Source organism: Symphalangus syndactylus, chromosome 12 (assembly GCF_028878055.3).
Source record: "Symphalangus syndactylus isolate Jambi chromosome 12, NHGRI_mSymSyn1-v2.1_pri, whole genome shotgun sequence".
Classification (NCBI taxonomy): Eukaryota; Metazoa; Chordata; class Mammalia; order Primates; family Hylobatidae; genus Symphalangus; species Symphalangus syndactylus.
The window spans coordinates 94934227-94955013 of NC_072441.2; the positions used below are offsets into that span (position 1 = coordinate 94934227).

The following is a 20787-nucleotide window of genomic DNA, read 5'->3' on the forward strand; positions in this document are numbered from 1 at the left end:
TACTTGATGGTGGATTTTTATTGTGTTTTTTTTCAATCTGCATAATTAGCACTTGTAAATATATATCTTGGTGTATCTTGTAAAATCAGAAACTTTGCTAGTGTTTACTCTCCACTTCTCAAGACTACCAATGTTTTAAACATCTCTGGATATGCTATGGTCCAAATCATTACTTAAATTCATGATAGAAATGTCATTGATGTTATAAGCTACCAATTTGTGGGCTCCCATAGCAAACTGACTGTGATAATTAATTAACTATAAGAATCCAGTACCGTTCTGACAAGGTCTGAGATGGAAATGAGGGACAAGGTACTGGAAACTAAAGTAAAGGCCATCCTTGTTATACAAAAAAAGAAAAAAGAATCCATACATTCAAGGAGGATGTGGTGCTTATACATATTATATAGAGCATGTTATATTGGAAAAAGCAGTGAACTGGGAGTCAGAATACTTAAGGCAACTTTATCATTACTTCACTTGGTGATTACTACAGGCAAATTACTTTCCCTTTCAGGGTCTCAGTTTTTTCATTAGTAAAATGAAGGGGTTGAATGGAGTAGTTTACAAACAGAAAGACCATCTATCTTGGTTTGTCTAGGACAGTTGTGGATTATGTCTATGGTCCAGGTGTAATTTTTAATGGCACCCCTTTTTACTCTCAAAGTATTCTAGTTTGGACAATTAATTATATGGTCACTCTATTTATATCACTTTTAGTTCCCAAATCTGATACTCAGTGATTGGAGTTAAAAACTCAAACGTCTATGGGCACCAGCAGGTAATGCAAATGAGTGCAGCTGGCCAGATATAACAGGGAGTAGCTAGATATGTCATTAGGAGGCCGCCACTAGTCACCTCCAGCCACTTGTGGCCCCATAGAAATGTGTCTTCAGGGTTTCAGATCATCCTATTTTTCAGTATTTTCCAGGCCCCAGATTTTATGTGAAATAACTTGATTTTCAAATGTTGGCAACCAATTCATTATTTTTAAAACACTGGGTGAGCCATACACAATATGTCTGCAGGCTGCATAGAGCCCAGAAATCATGAGTTTGCAACCTCTGAAAGGTATACACACACACATAAATTTATGGGATGGTAAAACACAAAGCTGCATTTCCCCATAGGCTGTTTAGGTTACCTTAATGGTGTTCTAACATTACTTCCACACACAGAATGATAGTAAATACAAGATCTAGTCACCTATGTTCAAATTAAAATTGGTAACAATAGCATTACGCACCAAATTGTTAGCCCTTCTTTTTTCTAGGGAGCTAGAATGAGCAGCATGGAAGAACAGTGAAGGAACCTGCATTTTTTTACTTTAGACTTTTTTACTTTTGTAATGGAAAAAATTAAAATAAGGAAAGGGTGTATCAGACATATGGACAGGTGATTCACAAAGCTTGTCACTCCAACAGGAAGACATACATCAAGCTTCTCATACTCCCTGAAGCAACAGTCAATAGCTGATGCTTCAGAAGGTGAGTGCTTCCCATAACGCACCTGTGTAGTGTTAGCCGCAGGGTAGTGTAGGTGATATGTGCAGTAAAGTGGGTGAAATTAAATATCTTCAGAATTCAAAATACAGTAGGCGTTTTGGGAGAGCAGACAATCCCAATATATCATGTCAACAGCAGAGACGGTGCAAAGCTCTATAGCTTTTACACCATTACTTACATTTTATTGGACCTAAAGGCATTTTAAAAAGTGGATTTATGCTGGAATCTTATATTTCTGAAAATATTCCATTTCCAGCTTCTTCCCTAACAATTCCTAAGAATGTTATTGCTAGTTAGAAATGCTTTATCTTTTCTTCTATCATATCCAATGAAGGCCTGATCTTAGAGAGTCTAAACAATTGCAGTAAATACATTCCAGATTTCAGCAGCACTTTACCAAACTTGTAAATCGCTGTCATTCTTCCAGGATTCAGTTTAAGAGTGGCAATTACAAGTCACTTTAATGCCTGAGGAAAGGATGGAAAGCAAGCCCTGCAAATAGAAGGCCACATTTACTCTTTTCAAACCACAGCTCAAACTATCAGTGGAAAATACAGTTTTTATGTAAGCACTCAAACAGTTTCCCCCAAATCTTGCAGAACCCATTACTTTTAAGAAATTTCCACATGAATAGACCAAACGAATCAGGCATACTAATACTTTGTACATGCACACACACAAGTGCCAGTTTCATATCATACTGTCACAAACTCTAGAGCTAAACACATTCACACGCTTCGGATGAAGTGATCAGGGTAGAAATATGCATTGTGAATAAAATAACTTACCTATCTTACCTATAAAATTCCCCATTTCAGTTGTTTTCTGCCACTGCCACTTGAAGTTATCCTCAACTGAACTCTTTGTACACATTCCTGCAAACCAGCTCACTGTTGGAATGTCTCTCATTTATTCATTCATCATTCATTCATTCAACAAATAAATTTATATTTAGCTAGGTGGAGACACAGGGGACAAGATGTGTTCCCTTGAGACACTTGAGATGCTCACAGTCTAGCCCACACAGAACTCAGCTTTAGTTATCTGCTTCTGTGCCACAAGACCTATTAAATCTTCCCACCAAATTAGTTTTCATCAGCCCTCTTTGCATTTTTGACATCAGGTTCTGCCCGGTCATGGGGCCTTTCCCTAGAGACCTACTCCTTGCCTGGTTTCCCACTTCTACTCAGAACATTATCTTTGCACATTTCACAACAAATTATGTCCTAGTGGCATTTCCCCAAGTTTTTTTTTTTATACCTTTTTCTTGGTAGGTTAGCCCCCTCAAAGCAAACTTGATTTACTTTCCTTGCTTAGATAAGCATTTGAACTGCTTTGTTCAATTCCTTACTACAGAGTCCACAAGACTGAGATATGTTCTGACACAGCCCTGTAAGAATGCTGCACTAAGAAGGTTCTTCCTCCTCCATGCTCCCTAGGACCACTGCACATGCCTTCACTAAAGCAGTTATCTCGTGGCTGCAATGTGCCTTTACTTTTATGAGTGCCTCCACTAGCAAGATGGAAACCCCTCCAGAGCAGGGACTATGCTCTACGCTTGGCATCTCCAGAAGCCCAGCGTAAGGAGGCACCTCACCCACCCATCAGGAACTTGAAGTGTTTCCAATAGCAAATCCCCTTGTTCAGTATGCAGGGACTTCTGATTTGCTGCTGGATTTCTGATTTGCTGCTCATTATAGTGACTTTATCAACCTCAGGTGGAAGTAGGCTTTTAATGAAAATATGAAAGAACTATTCATTTATTCATGCAGCATTATTCTATATACTGCAGAATGTTTAACACTTCTGAACTCAGGGAAGAATGCCAGGAGCATTCTCCAGTCATTGGAATATCCCCAAATGCCATCTTGCTATCTAAGGAGACAGAAGCACCACCCTACCCCACACCAAAAAGTTGAATAGACCAAACGAATCAGGCATACTAATACTTTGTACATGCACACACACAAGTGCCAGTTTCATATCATGCTGTCACAAACTCTAGAGCTAAACACATTCACACTCTTCGGATTAAACGATCAGGGTAGAAATATGCATTGTGAATAAAATAACTTACCTATCTTACCTATAAAATTCCCCATTTCAATTGTTTTCTGCCACTGCCACTTTTGAAGTTATCCTAGGGTATTTCTGAGGAAGTCATTACAGAGATATAATACACATAAAAATTTCAGCCAAAAAGACTTTTTGGTCTCTACTCTTAAAACTTAAATCCAAGCTCTAATCATTTCCAAGCCTTCAACGTTACAATGGAAGGTACAGAAGTTTAGGATTTAGGACAAACCTGTTTTCAGAACCTGCTTACTCAATCACTTGATAACACATTGTTTAATGCATTGGAACTTAGGAAAAGGAAGTATAACATTTCCTTTATCTTTATGACACCACTGCTGACAGCAGAGTTATCTCCATTTCTTTAAACTTACTAAACTGGAGTCCTCCTAGGGTTTGCCAATACACTATACAGATGAACTTTCTGTTCAGGACAGTGAAGAATGCCTTTCTTCCCCAGTTCCGTGTGGTTCCCCTCTTCTCCCTTATGTTTAGTGCACATCTCAGCTTCATCCCACTTTCAAGCTTTCCTCAGATGCCCTAGATCCATTTTCAGGGATGTACTGTATCCACCCCCTGTTCTGTCAGCTCCTAACCCTCCAAAATGTTTCACTCCTATGTCTTTGAGGAGAACAGATGCCTTTCTCTGGCCCTTTTAAGTGTAAAGATGTTTCTATGGCTATGCTTTTAAGTGTTAAGTTGTTTCTATGGCTATTTGGAATCCCAAATAGATTGGAAATTTCCCAAGGGCACACACATCCCAGTTTTTATTCTATATTCCCATGGTAACCATGCATTTAATAAATATAGTTTATGACTATCACAAATGTGGATATAGCCCCCTTTCTTTTATATATATTTATAAACTATGTTCTTAAGCATTTCATATGTTTACTTTTTCTTTCTGTGTCCTTTACATTTTAGTTCACTTTAAATTATAGTCTTAAAAGAGAATAATTCTGAAACTGAATTCTATCCATAAAATAACTAGTATTGGACCATCTACAATTAACTGTTAATAAGTGCTTTGAGGCTGGTTTTTTGTTTTTTGTTTTTGTTTTTGGCAGTAGTTATAAGCTTGGCCTAAGGAGCTGACTTCTATTCCCACGGAATCCTAGAATCAGAATTTATAACTAGAAAGGATCTTAGAGGTCATCTAGTCCATATTCTACCCTATGCTTCAGGGATCTGAGGCTCCGAGAGGTTAAGAATCTTACCCCAAGTCACACAATTCACTAATGATCAAGCCAGGAATACAACCAGGTGTACTCACCCCAATTCCAGTATTTTTCCCAATATCTCACCACCCCAAAACTTTGCTTATCCTTCATTTAGAAATGTGCACCAACTGCTTTTTAGTCTCCTAATATTTGTAGTGAATGACCCTGAAATTTGTTCATGTTTTTGGCATTACTGCTCTACTTATGTAATTAAAATACAATTTTTGGATGTAGGAAATGTTGGAGATAACTGAAATATTCAGCACCTTTTAAAGTTGCAACCGGAAAAAAATGATCACTGAGAATACATCATAACACAGTGTGGGCTAATTAAAAGGCATTCACCATGCTGCTACAAACTAATAAACAACAAAAATGATTGCAAAGTAATCTGACTTCACAAAGTGATATAGTGATTCAACCTCCACCCCCAGAGAGCGAATCAATACAAAATATTATTAGAAATATAACATGGTCGACTTGGCCTGAGGTGAAATGCAGAAGACTGCTAGATTGACTTTAAAATGCAGTGGAGGAGCGTGGGATGTCATGGAAGGGGGAAAGTGAGTTTCTTGAAGCCCAGTGTGGTGTCTTGAAGTCACTGCTCCATCCATCAGACTACCACAGATACAAAGATAGCAAGAATGGCCACTTTCTTTAACCAACAAAGGCCCTGGCGGTCTCAGGCAGACACAGAGGGGCACACACTTGGTAGGTCTCAAACTGTCAGAGTTCCTGCCCTTTCCTCCGTGGCCAGCCCCCTTAGTGTGAAGGGGTTGGCCATGGGGCCTTTCCCAGACTCTCTCATGGGAAGCCAATTCAGCAAAGTCGGAGGCACAGCCCCCGTGTGAACGCAAACCTGCACGCCTGAATAGCGGCAGCTGGCTTTGGAGAAAAATGGGACAACTGTCTCCTGCCCGGCTTTCAAGAGCTGCCATTCTTTCTTTCCAGGGGCTGAGCCGATTTCTCGGTGCCACCCACTCTCGCGCCTGCCCTCCGCCCCCGTTTCCTCCCCCGCTCCGGCCGGCGCGGGTCCACCCGACTACAATGCAGCGCGCGGCTGACCCAGCTGCTCCGGCTCCTGCCCGGGGTAACCACGGCAACCGCGGGCCGCCAGGAATGCGCGCTAATTGAAGGCCGAGTTTCCTCCCACAGTGATGAGCAACAAGTGAAGCAAAAATAGTGAGGCGGAATAAAGGCTGCGAGGAGGGGGCGGCGGGCGCGACCGGGGTGGCTGGGGGCTTAGGGAACGGGAAATAGCGCCTGCAAGACCGCATTTGTTCTCTTAACACAGGGCAGTGAACGGCCGCGAACGACGTCATTTATGGTTCAAAAATCTTAGGGCAAATTTTTCAGAAAACAACTGTTACGTCAAACCCCCATCTCTTTGCTGGGCCCCTTTGCTAGATTCAAGTACGTAGATGAATGGAGATGTATGTGCACATACATAGGTCCCCAGGAACGAAATGCCAGCTAGCAGCAGGGTTCAGCAGGTGGAGGTGAGCCGACACTAATTTACCCTCCAGCCCTCTGGATCTTCTGTTCTCTTCAATCTATGGAGACCCTTCAAGGTGGTCAGCAGCTAAAGACGGGTGACCATCATACCAGTTTGCCTAGACAGTTCTGGTTTATGCCTGTTCTCTTGCCAGAAATTATTAAAAGTCCTCCCTTTTCACTCTCAAGAGTATCCTAGTTTGGATGATAAGTTGTAAAATTGTAAAGTCATCCTATCTAAAGTCTTCCCAAGCCTACCCAGATCCTAATTCAATTCCAGTGTTCTTCAGACCCCTCCAGACTTCATCAAATGGCCTGGCCTGTGTGACCTAATCCTTGTATTTAGGTTAGGCAGTAAACACCCCGCAATTAACTAAGGGTCATCCACTGAGAAATGGGGGCTTCCAACAGCAACCAAAAGATAGCATGCTGGGACAGAATGCTTTCAAACTCACTCGCAGGAAGATTTCCACTGGGCTGATTAGGGTCACTACTGGCAAAACACAGTACAGATGTCACTGAGAAAATGTGAATCTATTAGCAATAGGATTGCCAATTCACAGATGGCCATTAAAGCCTCTGCCTGTGGAATGGGCTAAGGGAAAATCAGCTCTTTAGCAGGAGTCCCCACATGTAGAATTCCCTATAGAGGGTTCCCTCAGATTAGGGATGAAACGCTGGCGATGTGGTGTGGGGAGTGGTAAGGGGTGGGAGAAGGGAGCTAACATTTACTAAGTTCTTTGTGCATTTAATCTTCACAATAGGTCTTCTGTGTAAATTTTATTACCCCTCCCCATTTATTCAGCTAAGGAAACCCATGCTCATAGACATTGACTTGTCCAAGTTCATATTGCTGCACTGAGCCCAGGGCTGCCTGACCCGGAAGCCTCTGCTGTTCACAGTGGACAGAGAGACCTTTGGTCAAGATCCGTTTCACAGCCTCAGCACTATTTCTATCTGGAGCCAGATAATTCCTTTGGGGAATGGGAGAGCTGCCTTGCATATTGTAGAATGCTTAGCAGCCTCCCTAGTCTCTACCCACTAGATGCCACAGCATCCCACAAGTTGTGACAACCAAAAACTATCTCCAAACATTGCCAAATATCTCCTGGAAAGGCAAAAATTGCCCCTTCTTAAGAATCAATGGCCTACATATTTAATATCCAAATACAGCTTTAATATTTTCTTGTATTGTTCTCTAACTGCTTCAGAAATATACCTTTTATCTTCACCAGAAGACAGTAATTTTTATAGAGACAAGACGCTGTCATTTTTTTATTTTTTATCCTCACTGTGCTAGGGATATAATATGCAAAAAGCAATCATTTTTTAAAATCATAATTTAAATACAAATCATACTTGAAGCAGAACTGACTCCACTCCACGGTGCCTTATCAAAGAGCAAGGTTGAGATTATGGAGTAGAAAGGTCTGAAGGCCAAAGGAAGCTTCTTGCAAAGAATGAAAGGCATGATCCCACATCTTTGAAGGAACCACAAGCCCTACTCCACTCTTCATTCAGTAGAATGAACATTATTGGCAGTCATTAACCAGAATCAGATTCTAGTTGACACTTGGCTAACTTTTCTGGCTCTTCCCTCTCCTCCATCCCTTCAATGCATTTTTGTCTGGTTCTTTTTAAAAACAAGACCAGCAGGGGCATCTAGGTAAGCTCAGGGCAGAGCAGGCCAAAGCTAGGAGAGAGTGCTGGGAGAAAAGGCAGTGGGGCTGAGGCCTGAAAAGCCACTCCTCATTTGTTTTCTATCTCTCATGGGAAACTATGGAATTATTTCAGCTGTTCTGGAAACCTGAAGACACAGGTGTCTGCTGATGATAGAAAGGATGATTCTGCTTTCTTTGGGGAATCAACCCTACTGATGCATAATCTGAAGCATATCTGATGCATAATTGAGTTTACAAATGAAAATGTAGGCACAGCTGAAGTCAAAAGATGTTCCAAAGAAGTAGTCTCCAAATTTATGGCGAAAGTGTGGCTCTGTAATTAATTCCTTTTCTCCCTTCTGCCAGGAGAAAACTTTTTCTTCCTTCTCCCTCATTCTTTTTCCTTCTTCCTCTGTTTGTAAATCTTAGAAAGAAACAGCAGCAGCCACTCTGAGAGATCAAAGTTTTAGCAGGCAACAAAGACCTCCAAGGAGGCTGTTGCCATGGGAACTCTGGGAGCTGAGGCCCTTTTAATCGTCAAATCTCCTTGGTTAGCAGCACCAGGCTGGGGCTGGCAAAGAGGAGGAGAAGGAGGGAGGGGAAGCATTGGCAACAAGTAGCCTTTCTGAAGAGACTGAACTGAAGTCACAGGGATGGGAGGTGGACAGGATTCAAACTGAGGCAGCAGTAACACAGGGGTGGGTGCAGGGGCATTTCTGCATAGCCTTAAGATGCATGCTCCCATCAAACATCACTAAAGTCAATCGCAAATTCTGAGACGTCTCCTCCCAAGAGTTCACTAATTTTATGTTATATGGCTTTTTAATACTAGTGGACGGAGAAGTTTATTTTAAAGCAGAATAACAATTTCAGGCACAGTATTGTGAATAATTTGATCTAAAATACACACACACACAGACACACACACACACACATGCCTGCCCATTCCTTTACCACTTGTCTACATAATATAACGTACTTCTGGTTAAATCGCAGGAGGAGATAGAAGAAAAAATAGGAGCGTGACAGGAAAACAAAGGCAATTCTGTGGGCTTGCATTCGTGGGGAAGATTCAATCCCAAATGAGCGCCTACTCACAAGGACCTGCTGGGACCATACCTATTTCTGGCCTCCTGGATTAGCATTGCATTTGGACCATAAAGAAGCACAAATGGATGAATCCCCCAAAATGTTAATGTTTGTTATTTGCCTGCCTGACATTCTTTTCTTCATTTGGAAACAAATTGCCAGAGTTTCCTTTAAGAAGTTACTCTTTTTCCCTTTTCCCTTCAGTTCATAGGTTCAGTTGGGGTTGGGTGGTAGACTACAGTCCTCTCACACACAGGCCACCCCCAACAACAGGACTTTTACTGAAACTATGGGGAAAAAGGCATTTTGTCCTCTTGAGATGGAAGGTGCTAAAGACCATGGAAGGGTGGATCTGCTGGGGGCCGTCATCTCTGCCCCATGCAGAGAGATCCTGCCTGAAAATGATGCTAACACAGTGAGTGCAGAGCCAGGAGATGGAGATGAGGAGACAGAGATTCTTTAACACATAATCTGAAAACCAGGACTTAGCCATGCTTGAAGCTAGAAATACCCCCGATTTATCTGTTACGTAAATCAAATTATCTGTTACCAGAGTTCCCCTAAGCCAGTTTGAGCCTCTATCCCTTACAATAAAAGAGTTCTGAAAAATACAACAGTTACCTTTTGATAGTGAGATCTTTAGGAGATACTTTCTTTTGTACTTTAATGTTTTGTTTGAAATTTTTACAATAAGCACGTATCTTTTTTTCTAAAACAGAAACAATATTAAAACAACACAAAACAGCAGTATTTGAGGTATCACCCTCAATAGGGAATTAATTCTGCCATCTATGGATCTTTTAAATAAAGTCAGAATCATAGAAAGTATACTGAAAAACCATCTTGTTTATCATAATATCCCCGACAAGAGAACCTGTTCCATATTAAAAGTTCATCAGAGAAGGAGTTTCTTATAATTTCCCTCAACCATCCATAGTTTCCAAAAATTGTTATTTACCATTAGGAATGTCTTCCTTAGGGTGAATCTAAACACCCCTTCCCTCATATCCTCTTATTCTATTCTTGGCCCACAGGCCAGTCACATTTCCTCCCAGGCCTTTTTCCCCTTTTTCTAATTAAAGGCCTTTAAAAAATAAGCTACCACATAGGACATCAGAAAGAAGGGGTCAAGCCCTCAGATTGTACATCGAAAGACATAAGAACAAGGCAAGGTGCTTTTAGATTTTAAAATAACTTCCCTGTTTGAGCCTTCCTGAAATGGTGAAGTCCTTTGCCTGCCAGCTGGAGATGCCCCAGGGAACTTTATTCCTATCCAAACAGTGGCATGGTTCCAGATTATAAACAGACTGTCCTTACCATTGATCCTAGACAAATTTCTAATCTTGGATGGCAGATTTCTGGACACTCCCATCTTCCGTGACTGCTGATATGGCCCTATGATCCCAAATAACTGTCTAAATATTTCTAAGGTACCTGTCACTGTCATCTTAAAGCACCAAAACACCATATGCATTTCCATCTTCACAATGACTTTACCTTCTGAATCATCAAAAAGACATTAAAGGGTGTTCAGTATAGTTTTTGTGTTTAATGTTGAATCAGTGGTTGTCCTCCCATTTCTGTGAATCACATATCTTTGGATATTTCTGAAACCACTGAAAGAGCCAGCCATAGCGATTTGTGGATGGTTCAGATGTATAGGGTGGAAGGAGGGGTGAGTCATGCTCAGTGGGAAGGAATGCAATCTAGACAATAACAACTATGCATTTGAAGTCAGAGCTTTGGTCAATGGTTGTGGGCAGTTTGACTAAGAAATAAAGTGAAATACTGAAGCAAACCTGGAGCAAGTAACAAACATTACCCACGGCCTCAAGCAGTAACCACATTTTTTTTTTAACATAGCTTATTCTATAGCTTCTTCATACAGACAGGTCATGTGGTATTGTGGAAAGAGATAAGGCTAGGAATCAAAACACTTGAGTTTGATCGATGACACTTTTTTAACTAGGATATTAGTCATAAAACACAGACATCAATTTTTTCATTTGGAAAATAATACCTGCCCTCCTACCTTACAAGATTGTTACAGAACAATTTTATAAACTACAACTTATTTTCAGTGTACATTAGTATTTGTGCTAGATGTAGTAATGGCATTCTCTGGTAGACACATATTGTTTTTTTGGCATCCCACATCTATTCTTCTTTTATGTAACAGTATCTTAATTTACTCTGGAGAATTAATTTTTCTCTGTGTCTTGATAAAGTAACTATGAAGAGCCCTTGGTCTCAAAAGGCTAAGCAGGGGACAACTGACCAAACTGGGTCAACAGGAACTTCACCTACCCTGCTTGCTAATAATTGTTCTGACCCTAAGATCTAATCCAATACCTCTGTTAAGATTTCTTCACTGGTTCCCCTAAGTCTTCAGAATCTAGTCCAAACTTCTTAGTCTTGCATATAAGATACTTCACAATCTTGCTCCACCAACTTTTCCATCCTTACCTTTCTGAGTATAATGAAGAAACCAAATTCTTCTTAACTTTGCCTCTAATTTATATCTTTAACCCATCTTTCCTTACTAATTAATCTTCTGTAATTTCAACCTGTTTTCTGCTCCCCATTTTGTGATCATCTCCAAGAAAAGCTACAGCAGTTGACTCTTTCAAGCCACTGTCAATAGTTTTTTTCCTCACTCTTGAGGGACTAGTCCTCTTAGCCCTGACCTACTGCAAAAGACCGCAGTGTATTCCTCTGGGTTCCTTGTGAATGAACATCAATCACCCTGCATGTTCTTGTAACCAATCTGTTACTCTATTTTTCTCTGTCATGAGGATTGATTTCCTGGGAGATCATTTTCTCATTCATCAAGGGAGTCACATCAATCATGTTCATCTACTTTTTAAACCAAGAACTTTAGAATAGAAATAAAGCTCAAAAGTAACTTAACTGAATACCTATTCCTGTGCATAAGTACCTCCAGGGACATAGAACTCATTTCTGAGAATACTTATTCCATCTTTAGATGTCTCCAGTTGTTAATGTTAGATGTTTCCAGCTCTTCTTTTACACTGAAATAGACTCCCTCCCTGTCACTTCCACTCCTGATTCCATTTTATCTAGCCAGACAGAGTATGTTTCCATTCTCTCTTCTATATAATTTCACTTCAAATATTTGGAGACACTTCTCATGCTCCCTGCTCCAAGTCCACTTTTGCTAGACCAAATCCTCCAATCATCCCTCATATAAAATTCAATGACTGAGCCAGCGGTTCATGAACATTATAATTAGCAAACTGTGGGTCTCAGTTATCTTCCCACAGAGGTCTTCATCTCCTTAGGAATGAACTCAGAAATCAGCTTGCTCTCCTCGTCTCACATAAAAAGAATACTTAACAAATAGGCCAGCAGGATGAAATAATCCCAAAATAAGAAATTTTACAACTGTGACAGCATTTTGAAATATTGTATAAAGGGATGTGAAGACAAAAAAGACTCAGAATTTTGTATTTGGAAAGTAAATACAGTGCTTTATGGACTCAGAAAAATTTTTTGTAGATTTCTAACTAACCCCTTTAAATAAGTAACACAGCTAGTGTTGCCCTAAAAAGTTTCCATGACAAATTTATCACGCTTTGAACATCTCTAATGTTGAACAAAACAGAATGATGCGTTTCTTCCCTACCAAGAGCCCTAGCATGTCTGTGTTTCATAGACAGGCTGCTTCCACCGCAACGAGTTTAGATTTGCAGCCTCGGTAAGTTTTCCTTTATGATTCCTTTAGAGTAATACTGATTTTTTTTCTTCATCTTTCCTCCCATAATTGGCAACCACTGTCATCTGAACTTCTGTTTTACTCACCTCTCCGCTGCTGGCCCTTTTTTTCCTTGAGAATAGCATTTTTGCCCAAGTTGCTTTGCATGTTTTGATCCAGAGGAATGCCCTTCATACACTTCAACACATCCTCAGATGACAAAGCTTTCACTATTCATTTCCCCATGTTTGCAGAACAACTGGGACCAAATTATTTAAAGTGGTTTTTACCTGGCCTCCTTTTCCTGCACAGGCAATTACTTCTCTGCCTATGGCTGCACTGGCCAAATAACTATGTTCACAATTAGCTAATTGTGGGCTCAATGAGCCACTTGTTCCTTCAAACTTGGCTATTAGGGTTGTGATTAAGAAAAAATGTGTCTTTTTATTCATTTTTGATGTACAGAGTCACAGTGGATCCCAGATCTGATCTCCCTATGTTCTTTTACAATGTCAATATAAGCCTTTTACTCTTTCATTTCCTGCTGAGTATCAGTCATATTTCCATTCTTTTACAACTCACAAGTTAACACTTTATATATTGGACCCAAAGACTTTGTTTGAATTAAGTCAACCTTCTAATAAGGCAGCCCATTATTACCTTAATCCAATTTACAAAATATAATGAGGCTGGGTGGGCGAGGTGGTTCACACCTGTAATCCCAGCACTTTTGGGAGGCCAGGGTAGGCAGATCACTTGAGGACAGGAGTTGGAGACCAGCCTGGCCAACATAGCAAAACCCCGTCTCTACTAAAAAATACAAAAACTTAGCGGGGCATGGTGGTACACACCTGTAGTCCCAGCTACTCGGAGGCACAAGAATCACTTGAACCTGAGAGGCAGAGGTTGCAATGAGCTGAGATTGAGCCACTGCAATCCAGCCTGGGCGACAGAGTGAGACTCTATCTCAAAAATAAAATCAAATAAAATAATTTTTAAAAATAAAACAATAAAAAATATAATGCTAAGGCACAGAATAGTTATTTCGCCAAAGTCACACAATCATGATAAAGACTAAACTAAAAATCCTAAATAACAACTGCCACTTTCTCCCTAGGGATTGAGTTTCTCTACAATTTTTACATAGGGTACAAATCTACCTTCAACCTCATTTATTTTTAATAGGAGGCACCCTTACAGATTACTCCAAATTGCTATCACCTGGTTTCTTGGAAGCTATAAAAATGTAATTTCTTTTGAAAATAGCTTTAAGTGTATATCCTGAACTACCTTTTTCCCTACAATTATGCAGTTTCTTTTCTTATTTCTGTATGTTCTAATTTTCTTGTTCAAACAACATTAATAGAGCACAAAATATGTGCTCAATTTTCAGTTTCATACAAAGAGGTCAACTCCCACTGACATTCCTCGAAACCACAAAAAAGGAAAGTAGCCAAAAGTAATGAGTTTTCATTTATGAGGAGATTAATATTAATAAGGATTAGATGTATTTGCTTTGAGAATAACTTTGGACACTTTCAGGTTTCAAGATATCTGGCTTCCAATTAAACACTAGTACATCTCCCAAGCAGCTCTTTTTATTGGGCATATTTTATTACTAAACTCCAGTTTACAGCTGTCTTTTCTTACGATTGTTTTAAGTGGAGATAATCCAGTGGGAAAAGATTCCTGATGTCTCCTGAGGTTCTGACACATCAGTGAATTCTTATCTCTGTGTAATCTCTACCTTGCTTCAAAGGCCTCTAGCATTTTCTTCAAAATTAGCATATAAACAAGACCAAGAGAGAAATCAAGGTTAAAGTGAAAGTAGAAAGGAGGGAAAAAAAGAAAGAAAGTAGAAGAAATATTTGGGACAATGATAAAAGGTGGGGGCGGGGGGGTCACAGCTTTCAAGAAGTAAGACATAATAAATAAAGCTACTGCTCATAAAGAGCATATTCTAAAAGGGAGTGTGCATGAAAGATAAGACTGTGTATGCAACCTGCTAATGCACACAGGGGGAGAAGTGAGAAGAGGGATAGGATACAGTGCAAGTGCAAGCGGTCTAAGATGAAAATGTCACCTGTTGTTTTCACTTACCCAATACCAGCAGCTCCACTGAGTCCTCATTTTTCCCCTCCAGGTCATCTGGGGTGGTGACAATACAGTAATAGAGTCCGCTGTCTCCCCACATAAGCTTTCCAATTTGAAGATCTGCATCTATTATCACAAAAAGAAGGACTCAGTCCTAAAACTCTGTTCTCTGAAAGAAAAACACTGAACAATGGGGGTTGGGAAGAGAGAACCCTTCTGGGGTATCTGCAGTATTTTCTTTCTTTATCTGGATGGTGGTTGAAAGATGTGTGCTTTGCTTAAAACAAACAAACAAGACCAACAGAACCATAACAAAAACTAGCATCTCCAAGGAAGGACAATTAGAGCCTGTCAGAAACCGGTCTAGTTCTAGTCCAGTTACAGGAGTAGGCGATGGCTTTGAACCAGGCCTGCAGAGGCCCCTAAGAGCCAGGAAAATGCCAGAATTACTCTGAACTCATGGAAATAAGGTAAAATCACAGGAGTTCTTCAAAATTCAAATAATCAAATAGATCATATCAGACTCTTGGGACCTTTTGAGGTCCAGAGCTTTAGAGAGCAAGAAAAACGGTGGAATTGATGCAAAGCCACCTGGGGCTTGGGCCAAGCATCTACCTGGCTCTGTTATTTGTATGCATACATCCCTTCTCCCAGCAAAAAAGTCTGCTTTCCACATTTGGGAAAGGACCCTGACGGCTGATGTCAAGGTATAGGACGTTTGGCTGAAGAAGTTTTTCCCCTAAAACCTGTGTCAATTCAGCTCTAAAAACAAGCTCCTGAGGCTTGATGCTGGGCTCTGGAAAGACTCTTTCCAAAGTTCATCTGTATGTCTTCAGGAGATTTTACACGATCCACCCTTTTCCCCCTCACCCTCCCGTTAAAGCAATGATAGGTCTCTTGATGCTCCCATTTCCAATAAAATAAAAGTCTTGAGGGTCTGAAAGGGTGAGAGGCTAGGATATCACCACATTGACATAAGGGAAGGGAAGAATGAAACTAACCTCCCTCCCATTTCCTAGATTCAAAATAGGGGCGTTATTACCATGAACAATCGTGATCTCTCTGCCCCTGTAGAAATCTCCCAGGGTGACAGTCGAGCCCTGTTTTGAAGCTACTACTCGAACAGTCCTCCTGCTGTCCAAACAATCCAAGTAGGGGTCCCATTCCAGGTTTCTCTTGCTGAGAGATTGGGCCCGGGTAGAGGACATGCCCAAGGATTCTCCCATGCGATCCTGGCAATAGGACTTGAACTTCCACTGCACGACCGCAGGCTGATGGGAGGATGTTGAGAAGTGGCAGCGAAGCACAGTGGGCTGGAAGAGCATAGCCACCTTCTTCTTGTCGGGCACTGTGACCTGAAGGCCTTCGACCATGGCTGCAAAACAGAATAAACACTTCCAAACAGCGTCCATATCCTGGACCTCACCTTCCATCACATGGTCACACTTTTCCATTTCACTTCCCTAACTTGTGTCCCCTCAACATCATTTTCACAATTACAATTAATGGCATTAATATCCATCTGGTTGCCTTGTGCAGAAATATGCCCTCTAATATAGTTTGGATTTGTGTCCCTGCCCAAATCTCATGTCAAATTGGAAAAGTGGCCTGGTGGGAGGTGACTGGATTATGGGGGCAGGTTTCCCCTGTGCTGTTCTCATGATAGGGAGTGAGTTCTCACGAGATCTGATAGTTTAAAAGTGTGTGGTACTTCCCCATTCACTCTCTCTCCTGCTGCCATGTGAAGAAGGTGCTTGTTTCCCCTTTGCCTTCCACCATGATTGTAAGTTTCCTGAGTTTTCTCAGTCATGCCTCCTGTTAAACCTGTGGAACTGTGAGTCAATTAAACCTCCTTTCTTCACAGATTACCCAGTCTCAGAGAGTTCTTTATAGCAGTGTGAGAGTGGACCAATACAACTTCACTCCCTATATCCAGTCAGGCATTAAGTCATATTAACTTAATCTCTTAAAATCTTTAATATTTCTTCCCTCCTCTTTAACCCCATTACTATTGCCTTTCCTTAGACTCTCTTCATTTCCTCCTTGTAATATTACAATAATCCTTTGTTTGGTCTCCCTGCCTTTAATCTGTCAACATCCAGCACACTCTTCTTGCTACAGTTCAGATGATCTTTCTAAACTGATTGTTATGGCTCTCTTTCTTAAGACCCTTCACTCATCCTCCATAGCCCTCAGGATAAAACCCAAAGTCCTTGGCAAGGTACTCCATCATCTAGTTCCTCTTACCTCCTCAGCCTCACCTCTCACCTCTTGAAACACCTCTCTTTGAGCACCAAGCTCCAAGAATATCAAACAACTAATGGCTTCCCCAGTGGGATATCCTGTTTCATGCCTCCAGGTCTTTGCACATGATGTCTCCTGTTTCTGGGATGCTTTTTCCTCACTTCTTTGCTTGGGCAACTTTTTTGCATCTTTTAAAACCCAGTTCAAGGGCTTCTTGTAAAGCCTTCTCTGACCAATAAGTTTATCACTTCCTCCTTTGTGCTATCAGTACACCCAGCATTTTCTTCTAGACATTGACTCTCACAGTCTTCCGAGTATTTCTTTTCATGCCTTTCAGACCTGTCAGACTTGTCAGGTGTGGAAGGTATCTTACCTTACTGCCCTAGCTTGTGAGCCCATAGGTACTCAACAAATATTTGATAAATAATGACAATGAGGCCAGGAAGTATTACTTCAGGAGGAAGTGACTTCCCTTCCAGCTGGTGACCCAGCAAAGGGGACAGAGATGAAGAGGAAAATAAGTCTTTGAGAGAAATGGAGGATTTCAGATCAAATGCAGTAGACTAAGTTCAAAAGCTTTGAAGGGTAATAAAAAGAAGGAAAAAAAGGGGGGGCTAAAAAGCAGATGAGAAGTTTAAGTGGTAAAAAAATCCAACGTGAGGCTTGGTGACCAAGAAAGAATGAGAAATTTCAGTGAATGAGAGACCAGGGGAGTGTTTGAGAAGCAAAGGTCCCACATGAACTCAATGATAAGATCTAGAAATTCCAAGCAAAGGGAACATAACTTTCTCAGTTGAATGGGAGAGTCAAGAGTTTCTAGCTTGATGTGAGGTTAGAAGCAGAAATAGAATTACGATGAGAGGCAGAAAAAACGAATATGAAGATATGATAAAGAAGTTCTGAATTGAATCCAGGAGACTGCTAAGTCAGCTTGGGGCCAAGTAGCTTGGGGCAGAGACATGCAAAAAAGGACTACTTTCCATGGAGTCCTGTCCTTTATTAGTGCCAGTGTTCACAATGACATCCTGCAAAGCCAATTCACTCCCACAGCTAAAGCATAAACTTATTTATGAATATGCCTCTTTACTGAAGGACTCTTGACAAGGGCAAGATACATATTTGTACTCATATCTTCTGACATCCAGACCAATGTCTCTATTCAATGAAAGGAACAATGAAAAAGTAGGTCCTAATTCCTGTTGGGGAAAAGGGTTTCTGCATTCTGTAACATCTGGAAGTGAATACAACAGAGTATTTGAGATTTATCAAATCTCAAAGCATTTTGGACCTACCCTGTGCTCAATAGCTACCTACAGAATAAATGAAGAAATGTATGAGCAAGTGAATGGCTATTAATATGGGAATTTCTAGGACTTTGCAGAGGAAACTAGTTAAATGAGTCAGAAGTGTAGTAAAATAGTGTTGGCATTAAATAGGAATGGCTTTGAATCTCATCTGACCATATACTAGTGATGGTTTCTTATGCAATCTGAGACTCATTTTCCTCACCTATAGAATGAGCATCATAATGTTTACTCTCAGAGTTGTTAACAAACGTTCTTTCACTGGGCACCTTCAGAGAGTAGACTCAGTAGAAGAGCACTGTGACCGGTAAAGAGTAGGTCTCAAATGCTAATTCTCCCTCACCTTGCCAGCCTTTCCCCTCACCTCCCATCCTGAATCTTGATAAACACCCATCACCACCAGGCTTGATTACATCCAGATTATATAGATCAGCCCCATCAAAAGGCAAACAATTCCATCTGGAACCTCACTGAAGAACCCTAGTTCCCATGCTTCCCTTCACCACCACTAAATGTTGATGTGGCTAATTCCATTCTCCCTCACTTACGCAGCTAGATTAGGAAAATAAATTTCTTTATAGTTTCTCCTTAAATTCTAGTGCATTAATTTTTTAACCTTGTAATTATTCTTCAAATCCTTAGTTACACCCCAATTTTTCAGGTAATAAAAATGGGACAAGCGAGGTGAAATGACTTCAATTAGCAGTGGTTGAGGCTAGATAACCACTCACAGGCACCATTCCCATACAAGGCTGTGTGCTTGACCACATCTCTTTTCTGCTCCCCTGCTATTCTGGCGCTGCTTGGGAAATCACATTTCCTAGCCTTTCTTTTTTTCTTCTTTCCAACTTTTGTTTTAGGTTCAAGGAGTACATGTGCAGGTCTGTTACATGGGTAAATTGTGTGTTGCAGGGGTTTGGTGTACAGACCATTTCGTCACCCAGGTGGGTGCTGTACAAAACTGTAGTGAGATTTATTTACTTTTTTAGAGAGAAAGTTTGGGGTTTTGTTCATTAGATAATTACTAAGAATAACCTCCTTCCAAGCTCTGTTCTCTGTTAATGAGATTAGCCACTTCAGCAAGCCACTGGACTCTCTTAATCAATTATTAATAGAGGTTGGTCAATTCTCAGCTTCTATGACATAAACATAAACTCATGCTCCAAAAAAATAAAAATTAAAAATACATTCTCAGAAACATCTGCCTTTTTATAGCATGATACTTAAAGGCATGGATTTTGTAGTCAGTCCTAAGTAAGAATCCAGGCTCTACATGACCTCAAGCAAACTACTCAACTCTGATGAGTTTCAGTTTCCTCGCTGGCAAAACCAGAATAATAGTAACTACCTTATGGAGTTGTTTGAGGGTTAAGTAAGATTGTATGCTAAGTATTTAGAATAATACCTGGTATATAGTGAGCATTCAATAAATGTAGTTGCTAACATTGCTGAGGCTATCAAGAGCAGTCTGCTGACTTCTGTGAAGCTACAAACCTAGAGCTACGAAAGTACAGAGATCAAGGTGTCAGATGCCAAGTGTGTACAGGGCAAAAACTGCACAAGAATGCTAGAATACATCATTAGGAGTTCAATAGTGACAGTGCCTGGGTATGCTCCTCACTGCACATCACTTATGCACCTCCTGGAACTCAGAAGTAGAGAGTAACCCTGCATGTGTGTGCACACATGCATACACATGTATACACATACAGACACAATGGGACTCTAAGCTAAAGGTAGATCTGGAGAAGACAGGACTAGAATTCCAAGTAAATGCGAGTTTATTGGGTCTTTGGGAACCACAGAGTGAAGTGTTGGAGATAAAAGTAAAAATGCCAATCCCTACTTCCGCACTACAGGTTTCAAACTGTAAGATGAATGCCATCCAGTCCCCAAACTGCCCTGACCAAGTTTATCAGGACCCCCATTCCCACTGGAGGGTAGGGTCTAGAATTGCTCTTCTGGCCCTAACCGTGGATCCCTGGTGAGTGTCTAGGTTTCCTATACCACTGGGCAGCATCTCTTTCTCTCAACCTGTGTTTACCTTATTTGGAGACTGTTTTTCCACCTTGGTATCCTGATTTGCAATCCAGTTGCTCCACTGGGTCTGAACCCTTGCCCTGAACTCTGGCCTGCTTGTCTGGGACCCTAATACTTGCCACTTCTCCTGAGGGTTGTGTATTGTTTCCTATACCTTCATGCATGGCTGATCCAAATCTGAAACTGTGATGCTGCTATAAATCCAACTTCAAAAAATACCTCTCATGGGAGCCCCATAGATCAGGCCCCTCAGAGCTGGTAGCTAATTTGTATGGGGACTAGGATTGCCAGTACCCTGTGGACACTGAAGTCTGACCTGGAGATACCCTCTCTCTGGCTCCCATTCCC

The 20787-nt window shown here is 40.9% G+C and overlaps 1 protein-coding gene and 1 long non-coding RNA gene across 5 annotated transcripts in view; one reads left to right on the forward strand and one right to left on the reverse strand.

Annotated features, from left to right (window-relative positions):
• Nucleotides 1-20787, reverse strand: part of ILDR2 (immunoglobulin like domain containing receptor 2) — an 81651-nt gene that overhangs the window by 33869 nt on the left and 26995 nt on the right. For all 3 annotated transcript variants that reach the window (XM_063625050.1, XM_063625051.1, XM_063625049.1), the window contains exons 2-3: nt 15894-16226; nt 14858-14977 (exon numbers count right to left, since the gene is read on the reverse strand). In XM_063625050.1, the coding sequence (XP_063481120.1) occupies nt 14858-14977; nt 15894-16224 (451 nt within the window). In that variant the 5' untranslated portion in view covers nt 16225-16226. The remainder of the gene's footprint in view (nt 1-14857; nt 14978-15893; nt 16227-20787) is intronic.
• Nucleotides 5844-9658, forward strand: LOC134733991 (uncharacterized). 2 transcript variants are annotated; one of them, XR_010117438.1, is made up of 3 exons: nt 5844-5980; nt 6093-6297; nt 8950-9658. It is a non-coding gene; the product is annotated as an uncharacterized lncRNA (long non-coding RNA). The 2 variants fall into 2 exon arrangements; XR_010117439.1 differs by having other exon boundaries at nt 6093-6211.